General features: G+C 37.9%; 1 protein-coding gene across 4 annotated transcripts in view; it reads left to right on the top strand.

Annotated features, from left to right (window-relative positions):
* The first annotated feature begins 5,706 nt into the window (after positions 1-5,706).
* Positions 5,707-13,223, top strand: part of LOC129820155 (nuclear transcription factor Y subunit gamma-like) — a 54,821-nt gene continuing 47,304 nt past the window's right edge. For all 4 annotated transcript variants that reach the window (XM_055877101.1, XM_055877095.1, XM_055877100.1 and 1 more), the window contains exon 1: positions 5,707-5,813. In XM_055877101.1, the coding sequence (XP_055733076.1) occupies position 5,813 (1 nt within the window). In that variant the 5' untranslated portion in view covers positions 5,707-5,812. The remainder of the gene's footprint in view (positions 5,814-13,223) is intronic.

The raw sequence follows: 13,223 nt of genomic DNA, 5'->3' as shown, positions 1-13,223 counted from the left end.
TGTGGCACATCAAGAAGCTGATTAAACAGCATGATCATTACACAGGTGCACCTTGTGCTGGGGTCAAAAGGTCACTAAAATGTACAGTTTTGTCACACAACACAATGCCACATATATCTCAAGTTTTGAGGGAGCATGCGATTGGCATGCTGATTGCAGGAATGTCCACCAGAGCTGTTGCCGGAGAATTTTATGTTAATTTTTCTACCAGACACTGCCTCCAACATCGTTTTAGAGAATTTGTCAGAACATCCAACCGTCCCTACAACCACAGACCATGTGTAACCACGGCAGCCCAGGATCTCCACATCCAGCTTCTTCACCTGTGGGATTGTCTGAGATCAGCCACCTGGACAGCTGATGAAACTGGGTTTGCACAACCAAATAACTTTTGCGCAAACTGTCTCAGGGAAGCTCATCTGTCCCATGTGGCTCAGTTGGTAGAGCATGGCGCTTGCAACGCCAGGGTTGTGGGTTCGATTCCCACGGGGGGCCAGTACAAAAAAGTATGAATGTATGTACTTGTAAGTCACTCTGGATAAGAGTGTCTGCTAAATGACTTAAATGTAAATGTAAATCTGTGTGTTTATCGTCCTCACAAGGGTTTTGACCTGACTGCAGTTCGGCGATGTAACCAACTTCAGTGGTCAAAAGCTCACCACCTGAAGTGTGCTCTTCACAGATGAATACCGGTTTCAACTCTACTTGGCAGACAGCGAGTATGGCGTTGTGTGGGCAATCGGTTTGCTGATGTCAACGTTGTGAATAGAGTGCCCCATGGTGGCTGTGTGGTTATGGTATGGGCAGGCATAAGCTACAGACAATGAACACAATGGTATTTTATCAAAGGCAATTTGAATACATAGAGATACAGTGACGAAATCCTGTGGCCCATTGTGGTGCCATTCATCCACTGCCATCACCGCATGTTTCCACATGATAATGCATTGCCCCATGTCTCAAGGATCTGTACACAATCCCTGGAAGGTGAAAATGTGCCAGTTCTTCCATGGCCTGCATACTCACCAGACATGTCACCCATTGAGCATGTTTGGGATGCTCTGGATCAATGTGTACGACAGCATGTTCCAGTTCCTGCAAATATCCAGCAGCATTGTACAGCCATTGAAGAGAAGTGGGACAACGTTCCAAGGCCAGAATCAACAGCCTGATCAACTCTATGTGAATGAGATCTGTCGTGCTGCATGAGGACCAACAGATGCATTTCTGTGACCAACAAAATCATATCTGTATTCCCAGTCATGTGAAATCTATAGATTTGGGCCCAATTTATTTATTTCAATTGACTGATTTCCTTATATGAACAATAACTAAGTAAAAGCTTTGAAATTGTTGCGTTTTATGTTTTTGTTCAGTGTAGTTTTCCATACAAGGATTAGAAAAATATGGACATTGGGATAGAATGGAAGCACAGAGTATTTGGTTTTCAAATGTAGGTTATTGTTCTATAAGTGATGTGGTAGAATAAGCTGTTTTACTTGTTCTTTCTGTGGCACATACACGTTTCTCTGCATGTTTGGTGCAGATAATCTCTTATGGAAAGGGGGTGGAACAGCACCATAGATTTATGGCCAGCACCCAGCAGGTCCCTAAAGTATTCACACACCATTGCACACCCTTTGACTTCCTGGGTTTGTAAAATAATTATGTGAAGCATTTTGTAGTTTGAGGCTCTTTTTTTTATTTTATTTTTTAAAAATTTGATTCATAATACAAAAATCTACTTACATTGCTACATCAAACATGTCTAGCAAACCAAACACATGTTTTAACAATGCTCAAACATACAAAAAATATAAAAATAAAATACAAAAAATAAACAATTTAAGTGCAATTATATTCACTCTGAAAATATCTTATTATAATGATTCATGAAGGTGTTATTCTTGTTGTTATTCACTAGGGTTAGTGTTTTAATAAGATAATTAAATTCAATCAGAAAAATTGGTAATTTTGGTATAGAATTTGGGAATTTTTGTTTGTGTATAAAGTATTTGGCAACAATAATTAAAAAATTAACAATCATTTCAGTGGTTTTGTTATCATTGCAATAGTAACATATTAAATATTTTATGTTAAAATTATAGGCAGTGTTCATAATGGTAAATAAGTACTTTGCAAGTTTTTCCCAAAATTCTGACACAAATTTACATTCAAAGAACAAGTGAGACAGATTCTCACCTTCTTTTTCACAGAAAACACAGATATCATCAATAGCCACAAATGTGGAAATCATAGAGTTACATGGATATATCTTATGTAAACTTTTGAAGTGCACTTCCTTAACTTTGTTTGGTATACAGTATTTGTAAGGCCTTAACCATGCATTTTTCCAGACAATGTCAGGAATAAGCATGTTCCAGAAAAACTTTCCTCTTGGTGTAAGTTGGTTTTGTGAATGAAGAATTTGTCTTATTTATTTATTACAACAAGATTTCTCAAGTAAGCCGACGCCTTCCAATCTGAGTTCTGGATAAACTTTGTTATCATTCCCAAAATTAAGATGATTTTTCATAAGTGTAGTTAGACCACTGGGAACGGCTTTGATCACAGAAATAAACTCTCTGAAAGGTATTGGAAACTCTTTCATTGTTATAAATTGTTCAAATGTGAGAATATTACCCTTGTTGTCGAAAATATATAGAACAAAGTCAATATTCCTCTCATGCCAGCTGGGGTAGAACAATGACTTATTCCTTACAGTAATGTCTGAATTATTCCACAAAAGAGCTTTATGAGGGGAAAAATTGTGCAGAAAACATATTTTCCAGGCCATTAAAGCTTGTTGGTGAAACCTAGCCAATTTAGCAGGTAATCTTTCAAGAATATAATTACATTTCAGTAAAAATCGAAGACCTCCCAATTTATTAAACACATTATTTGGAATGAAATACCATATTGAGTCAGTATCGAGCAAACATTTTTTTCAGACAGTTTATCTCGAAAGTGTTATTTATGTCAACAAAATCCAACACTTCTAGACCGCCTTCAGCTCTTTTGTTAGAAAGGACAGATTTTTTTAGTTTGTGAGACTTATTTTTCCAGATGAAGTCAAGAAAGGTCTTATTGATCTCTTTACAAGTAGCTGGATTTACACATAACGATAATGAGGGGTACACAAAACGAGACAGTCCCTCTGCCTTGGACAGAAGTACTCTCCCAAGTATAGAAAGATATCTTTGTAGCCAATTATTAAATATATTTTTAGTTCTCTTAATTTTAGGAGAGAAATTCAAATGTTGTCTGACTAAGTGTTTTTTTGACAGATGTATTCCTAAATATTTAACACAGTCCTTTACAGGAACATTTTCAATTTCTTTATCATCAGAGTCAAATAAACATAAGATTTCACATTTAGAAACATTCAGCATTAATCCTGATGCAATAGAAAATGCCGTTATAGCATTAAGGGCATGTGCGACCTGGTCTTTGTCTCTTAAGAAAAGAGTAGTATCATCAGCCAGTTGGGAAATTTTGATTTCTTTGTTAAAAATGGTTAAGCTATACAAATTTGCATCATTCAGAATATCTAGAGATAGAAGTTCCACAACCAAAATGAATAAAAATGGCGAAATTGGGCATCCCTGTCGTACACTTCTGTTGATACTAAATCTTTTGGAAGTATTAAGGTTTAGTAGCACAAAACTATTTATATCTTTGTAAAACATGCGAATTTCTTTATTAAAATGTTCACCAAATCCAAAAAGTTTAAGAGACCTAAAGAGAAATTCATGTTCAATTGTGTCAAAGGCTTTACAGAAGTCCAGAGATAGGACAACCGTATAAAAGTATAAAAAACATGAGCAGAGAAAACAATTTTATGTAGAGGTGCTGACTACCGGCGAATAAACTATCAGCTCTAAAAATAAAGAGTCGCACACTATATAAACTCCCTGTCATTCATTGGGTAAATGAAGGACAACCGCCAACACAAAACACTGCAAGTTATTTTTAAAGATCCTTACTGTAATTTTATTTTTTGTAATTTGAAATAGATTTCTAAGTCTTTTTGTAAATGATTGTAAAGCCCAATATGGAATTAAAACATAAGTTAGTTGAAATAAAATAAAATTTAAATACAGTAAGACATTGTTAGCAAATTCAAGTGAATACTGTTTTTTTGTGTTTTAAAAATGTTCAATCCAAATGACGGTTAAGATTTTAAGTTGCAGTTTCTTTTCATTTACTGATGTACTGAGTCAATTGCATCTGAATAATCTATAAGGTCCAAGACTAAACGAATGTTAGAGCTTATGTGACGGCCCTTCATAAATCCTGTTTGAGTCTCATTTATAATGGTATCTATTCCTTTCTTTAATCTTTTGGCATAAACCAGAGCAATCAATTTGTAATCAACATTTAATAAAGTAATTGGTCTCCAATTGTCAATGAGAGAAGGGTCTTTATCAGGCTTCGGAATCAATGAAATAAGGCCCTGTTTCATAGTGGAGACTATTTCCCCATTTTTAATGCAATCTTGAAACATATTGAAAATCGGGTCTTCTAGCAACTCCCAAAACTGTCTATAGAATTCAACTGACAGGGTCAGGTGATTTCCCTTTTTTCATTGAATTCAGAGCCTCTCTAATTTCTCAAATTGACACAGGTGAATCGCAAACTGAGTGGAAATCATCCTCAATTACAGGGACACAATTCTGAATGTGGCAAATGTAGCTTTCACAACCATCTCCTGAAATTGAGAGCTGTAAAGGTTTTCATAAAAGGAATTGACAAATGATGATATTGTAATGGGATCTTTGCATGAAACATCGTCACATGCTCCTAATAAGATCCTTTTTACCCAATTTACCAGGAAAGTACAGGATTTAAACATCAAATACTCAGAGGCTTTTCTAATTATTTCAGGGGATTTTAATGAAACACCTGATGCATCTGTTGATCGTTTTCCTCCTAGAACGAGTCAAAACCCTCAAAATAGTAACATTATTACTACATTATGCAAGGATCTCTGTGTTGAGGATGCCTGGCGTTATTTCAATCCGGATGCTAAGGGTTATACCTGGACCAACAAAACTATGTCACGTAAATCTAGAATAGATTTATTCCTAACTTCCCCTTTTTTGTTACAATTTGTTATAGATGTAGATCATCAGTTGACTCCCTTTTCTGATCATCACTTGATTTCCCTGAATTTACAAGCTACTAAAAAATCAAAAGGCACTCGAGGGTATTGGAAATTAAACAATACACTTCTTAAAGATACTGATCTCATTGAAAACATCAAATCATTAGCTAAAGATATTTTTGCAAGAAAAGACTTGGGTCATGGAAGTAGATGGGAATTTTTCAAATATAAAGTCAGAGTTGTAGCCATTAAACGCGCCAAAGAGCTGATGCAATTAAAGAACCATAGAGAAAAGGAGATGATGAGCAAGCTTGACAGTTTTCTAAAGAAAGATAATCTATCTGAAGAAGGAGTCTGTGTTCAGGTCTTTACAACTAGAATTAGAACAGACTTACACGGATCTGGCAAAAGGCGCCACAGCGTAAGGTCAAGAGCAAAATGGATTGAAGAGGGGGAAAGAAACACTAGTTACTTTTTTGCACTTGAAAAGAGAAACTACAAAAGAAAATCTATAACTGCACTCAAAATTAACGTAGTTTGAGGCTCTAAGGCTCAGAATTTGAAGTTCTTGACGTCAGCGCACCAACGTTGCACAGTTTCCGGTTAGAGCAGATGTACTTGGCAGCCATCTTGTTTCCCGTTGCTACTGAAATAAAATAAATAATACGGTGAGCTGAACTTCACTTGTGCTAACCCGTAAAACAAAGTGAGTAAAAATCAGATTATATACATGGTTAATGTCTATATGTGAAACCATACTGTGTCGCTATGGAATTGGGCCTATGACTTTGCGCATTTTCAATTGCTGTTCTTGTCCAATAGACGATTGTTTTGGAAGATGAACATAGGCGCCATTTCCCTCCCCGCTCTCTGAGCCGCTTATTGGTGGCCAGCTGAAAGGAACCGAGGCGGCCAAGAAACTGCCGCACTGAGGCCGCCATGTTGGCTCTTGTCTAAATTTTGGCTCGTACGACTGGCGATTTTTGGTAGATCCCTAATGGCGTCAGTTTCACAACTAACTGAGCCCGTAGAAACCTTGATTGGTGGAATCTAGTCCGAGGTTTGATTGGTCTGAAGGACAGATTCTAACGTAGTCTTTATTGGTTAGAGAGCTTTACCCCAGTTTAGCAAACTTTCCATTGATCAGCAGTACCTGTTGTTCAGTGGAGAATTAGCTCTAACACATGGGCCAATGTGTATCATCGTTTTCATTGACTGGGTTGGGTTTACCATCGAGCACATAAGTGAACTAGCTTAAACAACTACCCGAGCCAGGGCTCTCTAACCCTGTTTCTGGAGAGTTACGTTCCTGTAGGTTTTCGCTGCAACCCTAACGCACCTGATTCTAATACTTATTTGGCTGAGTAATTTAATCAGGTTAGTTATAACTGGTTGTGTTGAAAACCTACAGGAGTTTAACGTTAGCTCTCCAGGAACAGGGTTGGAGAACAATGAACTATCAATATGTCTACGTTTGGCTAGGTAACAATACATTATGCTTCTACACCTGCATTGCTTGCTGTTTGGGGTTTTAGGCTGGGTTTATGTACAGCACTTTGAGATATCAGCTGATGTACGAATGGCTATATAAATAAATTTGATTTGATTATCACACCGTATTAAGAACTATGGGCCAGCGAAGCTAAACGTTCGCTGATTAAGCTAGCCTTTTCATCCAGGTAGCTGGAACCATATAATTAGAATACTAGAATGTACATGAACCTTAAGACGGGATAGGTCAGCCATTTTGGTCAGGGAGTTGGTTTGCCAATGTTGTTATAAGATATTGTTTAAAATAATGAATTTGAAGAATGTATGTTTGTTAGCTAGCCAGACAATTTTACAAGTTAACTGCCAATATGGCACATTTTATTAAAACTATTAAAAAACTAAAATGCACCTTATGGAACAGGGGATTGAATAAACAAAAACATAGGTGCATACACACACATGATAACATACACAAACACACATACATGGATTTTGTGTTGTGGATATGTGGTAGTGGAGTAGGGGCCTGAGGGCACACTTGGTGTGTTGTGAAATCTGTTATGAATGTATTGTAATGTTTTTAAAATTGTGTAACTGCCTTAATTTTTTGGGACCACAGGAAGAGGATCCATAATAAATTCAAAACCACAAACTGGGAAAAAAAACAGTTGATAATAGGACTTAAGCAAGTTGTAAATGCAACAAATACTGATATTGTATCATATAACACTCACAGCTTTCCAAGAAACATTTGGACATGTATGGTCTGTTTACATATGAAGCTATTTATACTGACAATTTATATAAAACCTTTATAAACTGTGTTTATGATACTGTTTTAGGGTGACAATTCTATTAAACATTTTCCGATATCACATGCCTTTTATTTTCCTGAATACATAAAATCATGATTATGCCTCTACTGCAGGGTTCTCCAACATCCTGGAGAGCTACTGTCCTGTAGGTTTTTTTTTTAGTCCAATCCTAATCTAGCACACCTGATTTTAATAATTAGCTGTTTGATGAAATGAATCAGGTTAGAAACAACTGGGGTTGGAGCGAAAACCGACATGAGGGTAGCACTCCAGGAACAGGGTTGCTCTACTGCCTGCTCTACTGCCATTCTATCCAATTAGACTGGTTTGGATTTCTCCATGACCAATATGGCTATCATTTTCACCTTTTTCTGAATATTTGAGGGTTTATGACACGTATCAAACTCAGTCCACAGAGGGCAAAGTGTCTGCGGGTTTTCGCTCCTCCCTTGTACTTGACTGATGAATTAAGGTCACTGATTAGTTAGGAACTCCCCTCATCTAGTTGTCTAGGTATTCATTGAAAGTACAAACCAGCAGACACTAGCCCCGTCATGGAATTAATTTGACACCCCTGATTTATGACATATAGTCCAAGGCCCACCCACCAAAAATGTTGTTCCGTGACCCAGGAAACAAAACTGCAAAATTTCAACAACATTATGTAGCCTAGATAATGTTATGAATATGAACATTGTGTGGTTCAAAACTTAGTTGCACGTTACATTTTTGTATAAAAGTTAAGATTTTTAGCATCAATCTTGGGTAATTTCCCTAACAACGGTCGGACGTTGCTATGTTTCACTTTGGTTAATTTTGTTCCACTCTGGCACACAGAACTCTTTGTGAGTTTCGGTGTTCGTCCTTGCATAAACTCAAGCAACACATGTTACCGGTCCTTTACTGATCCAGAAAAAAGGAAATATGTTTTAACCATGTACAGTGGTTTCTCAGTTAATATAAGACATTTTGGCAGCTGTATTTCGCCTACAAGGGCCCTCATTGTGTTTTCCTGATAGTCAACCTCAAGACAGAACCATGTTTGCTAGCTAACTCAGTTCTCAAAACATTCAAGGTCCCGACAGCTACATAAAGGGTTGTTCTGGCATCTGAGAAAAATAGATTTTGGGATTCCTCCAGTCCGGTACATATGTTGCTTTCTGCAAACATGGACAACTGAACATGTGTAACAATTGAAACCAAGGTGTAACATGGCAACCTCATAATGTTGCTAGGGGAGATTACTCAAAGCACTCTGATTACGAAATTGTACCTTTTGATTTATAATATTTAATTAATGTGCAACTTTTGCAAGTTTTGAACCACAGGGTTCATATTCATAACATTATCTATGTAATGATGTAGAAACGTTGCAGTTTTGTTTCCTGGGTCACTGAATTCCTTTTCTGAAGCCTTTTTTTGGTGGGTGGCCCTTGGACTAATAGCCCTCTAGTAATTGAATAGGATCTCTATAGCTGTAACATCTGCCTAATCATTTTTGTTGTCGAATGTTAGCTAGGTAGCTAAATGTTTATCTTCAGTGTTGCATGCTGTTGGATTGAAAAAACTACTAACTAGTTAGCTACAGATTGTTACACCAGATAATATGATATAACCAAAGCTTTTTGGTATCCATTACTGGGAGTTACAGGATAGGTACTGTTTGGTGTAGCTCAGAGAATTTTTGACCAACCTTAACTTTGCGATACTATCTTCATTCTCGATTTGGCCAAACATGTATCTTCTAAAATATCCATGTCCAGTTGTAGGTGGTTCATTTTGAATTTAGAAAAATATTAATTTTTTTGCTCCAGGATGTAATCCAACAATGTGTATGCCACCATTTTGTTTAAAAAAAATCTTCTCTCATTAATCGAGACAGGTGAGTGTCATCGTGACATGCTGCACTTAGGGGTGGACCAATCAATAAGAGAAGATTTGAAACTGAGATGGTGGAAGCAGAACTGTCATTTTGAAGTTGAAAATGGACAACAGTGAAGTCCCAAGAATGGAACAAAAAGGGCAAAGATTGTTGTGGAAAATGAGTCTGAATCGTTTCTTGTTGGAATACGTTTTTGGATAAAGGTGTTTATTTTGGAAACCCTTTTGAAGTCAAGAGGATGATTAAAAAGTGGATGCGATCAAAGCAACAAAGGAGTGGTATGGTGTCATGTGTATCTAAAGAGCAAAAGGAGCGTGAATTGTGGCTTATCGACGCATGAAGTTGACAGCATTGATTTTCGGAGTAGGGTATTGGTAAAAGGTGTCATCTCTGGCATCCTGTTGGACATAGATTTTTTATTTTATTTTTATTTCACCTTTATTTAACCAGGTAGGCTAGTTGAGAACAAGTTCTCATTTGCAACTGCGACCTGGCCAAGATAAAGCATAACTAAACAATATCTTAGACCAAAAATTCCAGGAGTAGTTAATGTACGTGGCTTGACCCGTATGGAGAATGGGGAAAAATGAGAAAAATTTATCTGTATTATTGATGTTTGATGAGCATTTTTAAAAACCTGTTTTGCTTTGTCATTATGGGGTAATGTGTGTAGATTGAGAGAAAAAAACAATTTAATGCATTTTAGAACAAGGCTGTAACGTAACAAAATGTGGAAAAAGTCAAGAGGTCTGAATACTTTCCAAATGTACTGTATAAAATATGCCGTAAGAGCATTTGTGCAAACCTTGATTCAATGCAAGAAATTTAAGAAGTTGGGCCATGTGTCAAGTGTTTGCAGACGGAAGGAATATGTTATGGAAGATTCTGTGAATGTAAAATGTTGCAACTGTGGTGGGGATCATATTTCTGAATTCCCTGAGTGCCCAGTTAGGGTGAAAGCGGTTGAGGTGTCAAGGATCAGGGCTGTACAGCAAATCTCCTATGTGGAGGCGGTGAAGAGAGTTGAAGGGGCAAGAGGCCACAGTTCTGAAGAAGATATGGCGGTGGATGCGCCACAACAAGTTGCAAATGTTATGCGTCAATCAAGTGATCTGGATAAACTTATTGTGAAGGTGGATTTTGCAGCATTTATTGCCACATTTATTAATTGTACTGCACAAGTTCAAGAAGCTGGACAAGTTTTTGGGCCTCCAGGACTTAACGGCAGAAGCACTGCAAGGACTACTGTCGCCAGGAAATGTCCCTCCATCACAGGATCCTTCTGGGCCTGTGTAGGGACCTGATTAAAACAGAAAAGCAGGCTGATTTAGTTGAACATTTCATTATTGATAGTTTGTATGGAATTTATATTAAAACATAAATACAAATTTACCCTGCATTTTTTTCCCTTTTCGGATAATTATTATCCACCTCTACAGTAGGTGGTGGAATGCACATATAATTGTTGCGAATGCCATTATACCAAAGAAGAGAAGTTTTGAAATTGACAAGATGGCGGAGTACACATGGTTGGATTACTTTATGGAGCAACATTTTATTTTAATAACGAAACATTTTCTAAATTCAATCAAACCACTTGCATCTGGACAATTAACTTTTTTTAAATTTAGTGAACAAAGACAGTATCACCAAGTTAAGGTTGGTCGGAAATTCTCTGTGCTACACCAAACAGTACATAACCTTTAACTTCCAGTAAATATTTGTACACCAGATAATGTGATATAACCAATCTGTAGCTAGCTATGCACAAGAAGTCACACTCGACAGAACTCACTGAAATCTCCAATTCCACCAGACATTTTTCTTTACATTTTGCTAATGGCCATTTAACCGAAATATGCATCATATTCATTGTTTACATTTCCGCGTGCTGTCTGCCAGTTATTGTGAACCACATTTTTGTGTGCACTGACTCTTATCAGAGAATGGTTTGCAAGCCCTGCCACATCCTACGAGCGCCAGAGCCGGTGTAGTACGATTCGATCTTAGTCCTGTATTGCCGCTTTGCCTGTTTGATGGTTCATCGGAGGGCATAGCGGGATTTCTTATAAACTTCTGGATTAGAGTCCCGCTCCTTGAAAGCGGCAGCTCTAGCCTTTAGCTCAGTGCGGATGTTGCCTGTAATCCATGGCTTCTGGTTGGGGTATGTACTTGTGATGCACCAATATAACATTTTTGGCCGATACCCGATATCCAATATTTTCCTTGCCCAAAAAACCTGATACCGATAACCACTATAATTTTTTTTTTGCTGCCTTTTAAGCATTCTAGTACAGTTAAATAGTTAACACGGACACAGCGGTCTAAGGCACTGCATCTCAGTGCAGGAGGTGTCACTACAGTCCCTGGTTCGAATCCAGGCTCTGTCACATCCGGCCGTGATTGGGAGTCCCATAGGGCCGGCGCACAATTGGCCCAGCGTAGTCCGGGTTTGGCTGGGGTAGGCCGTCATTGTAAATTAGAATTTGTTCTTAAATGACTTGCCTAGTTAAATAAAGGTTACACACACCACACTGACCAAAAAGGTATTTTGTTGGCATTTACGTATGTCCCCATTACAAGTAAAACATCATCAAAACCTATTAATTTCACTTACTTGCTGTGCTGTTTCATTGTTCATTTGATCAGTTGTTTCATTCTCAACCAGGATTTCTATGGAATGCCGTTTGGGTCTTTGCTATGGTACGCCGTTTGTGTCTTTACGTGTCAAAAAAGAAAACAAGACCAGTAGATAACGCTGTTTGACGTGTCAAATAAGCTTGTTGACCAATCCGGACCTGAATATGACTGCACATCACACAATAATTTAACGCGTTCATACATTTTTTACGTAGTTATTACACTATTGCTTGTATTTCATGTCACAACGATTCATCGATACATATGCCAAGATGCTGGTAAAGTTGTCTCGTGCACCTACAGTGCTTGTCATACATTTTTTTAATTAATTTGCATCACTGTCAATGACACCTTTATTTTGAAGGCAAACCGCAAATTCCACTATTGTGCCTAATCCTTATTGTGGCTAACTTCACAACACAACCAAGTCCGGTCGTGCCTCACTAGCCAGATGAAGCTAGCTGGCTGCTTATAATGTTAGCTTTGGGCAACAGGGTTAAGTTGCTGGCTAGCTATTTATTTTCATGAACTGAAGTTCAATTTCAATAGGCAAACAACAAATGGCAACCTAGCTAATACTTACTCACAAGGATTCCTAAATCATTGCTAAGAATAATGAAAATGACTGCAGTTTCTACTGGTCATTGTTTTCAGGCTGGTTGTATTGGTGCTAGCTAGGTACCAAGCTAAAGCTAGCTACCCCAGAAGTTACAGTCAAACAAATTATGCTTTATTACCGACATGGTATTTTAAACGCATCGTTTGTGGCCGGTGTTTGCTTGTTTGCAGACTTTTTTTGTACAGCTTTGACAGTGTTGCTGTATCTTTTTTGACACGCAAAGACCCAAACGGCGTTCCATAGTGTGTATGTCTTGACGCTAATAACAGTGACGCTATTACTGTGTAACTCTGGTAGGGCAACATCTGAAAAATAGCGCACTTGGTAGTGTGTACCGGTGCTCGACCAGTCGGCGAAAGCCAACATCGCCCTCGACAGAGAACGGTTTATTGTCAAGGGCAATGAATTCCATTATCTTGGCTTTAATGTATTTTGCCTTTGAGTTGTCTTGGTGAAATTTTCTTACTCTTTCAAATGACTGCTCGATTTGTTGACTGTTGATCCACACAGCAGACATTGTGGGCTAGGTTATGTATGCTGTGTTGCACGTGTAGCGCCAAATTTTATGTGCCGTCATTACGGCGTGTACCTACGTTATATAGGTATGCACGTCAGCTTTGACATCGGTTTTGCACATCGACGTTAAACTAGACATCGGCCGATACCAAT

The sequence above is a fragment of the Salvelinus fontinalis genome, chromosome 22 (assembly GCF_029448725.1).
Source record: "Salvelinus fontinalis isolate EN_2023a chromosome 22, ASM2944872v1, whole genome shotgun sequence".
NCBI lineage: Eukaryota > Metazoa > Chordata > Actinopteri > Salmoniformes > Salmonidae > Salvelinus > Salvelinus fontinalis.
This window is presented reverse-complemented; position numbering and strand designations above follow the sequence as displayed.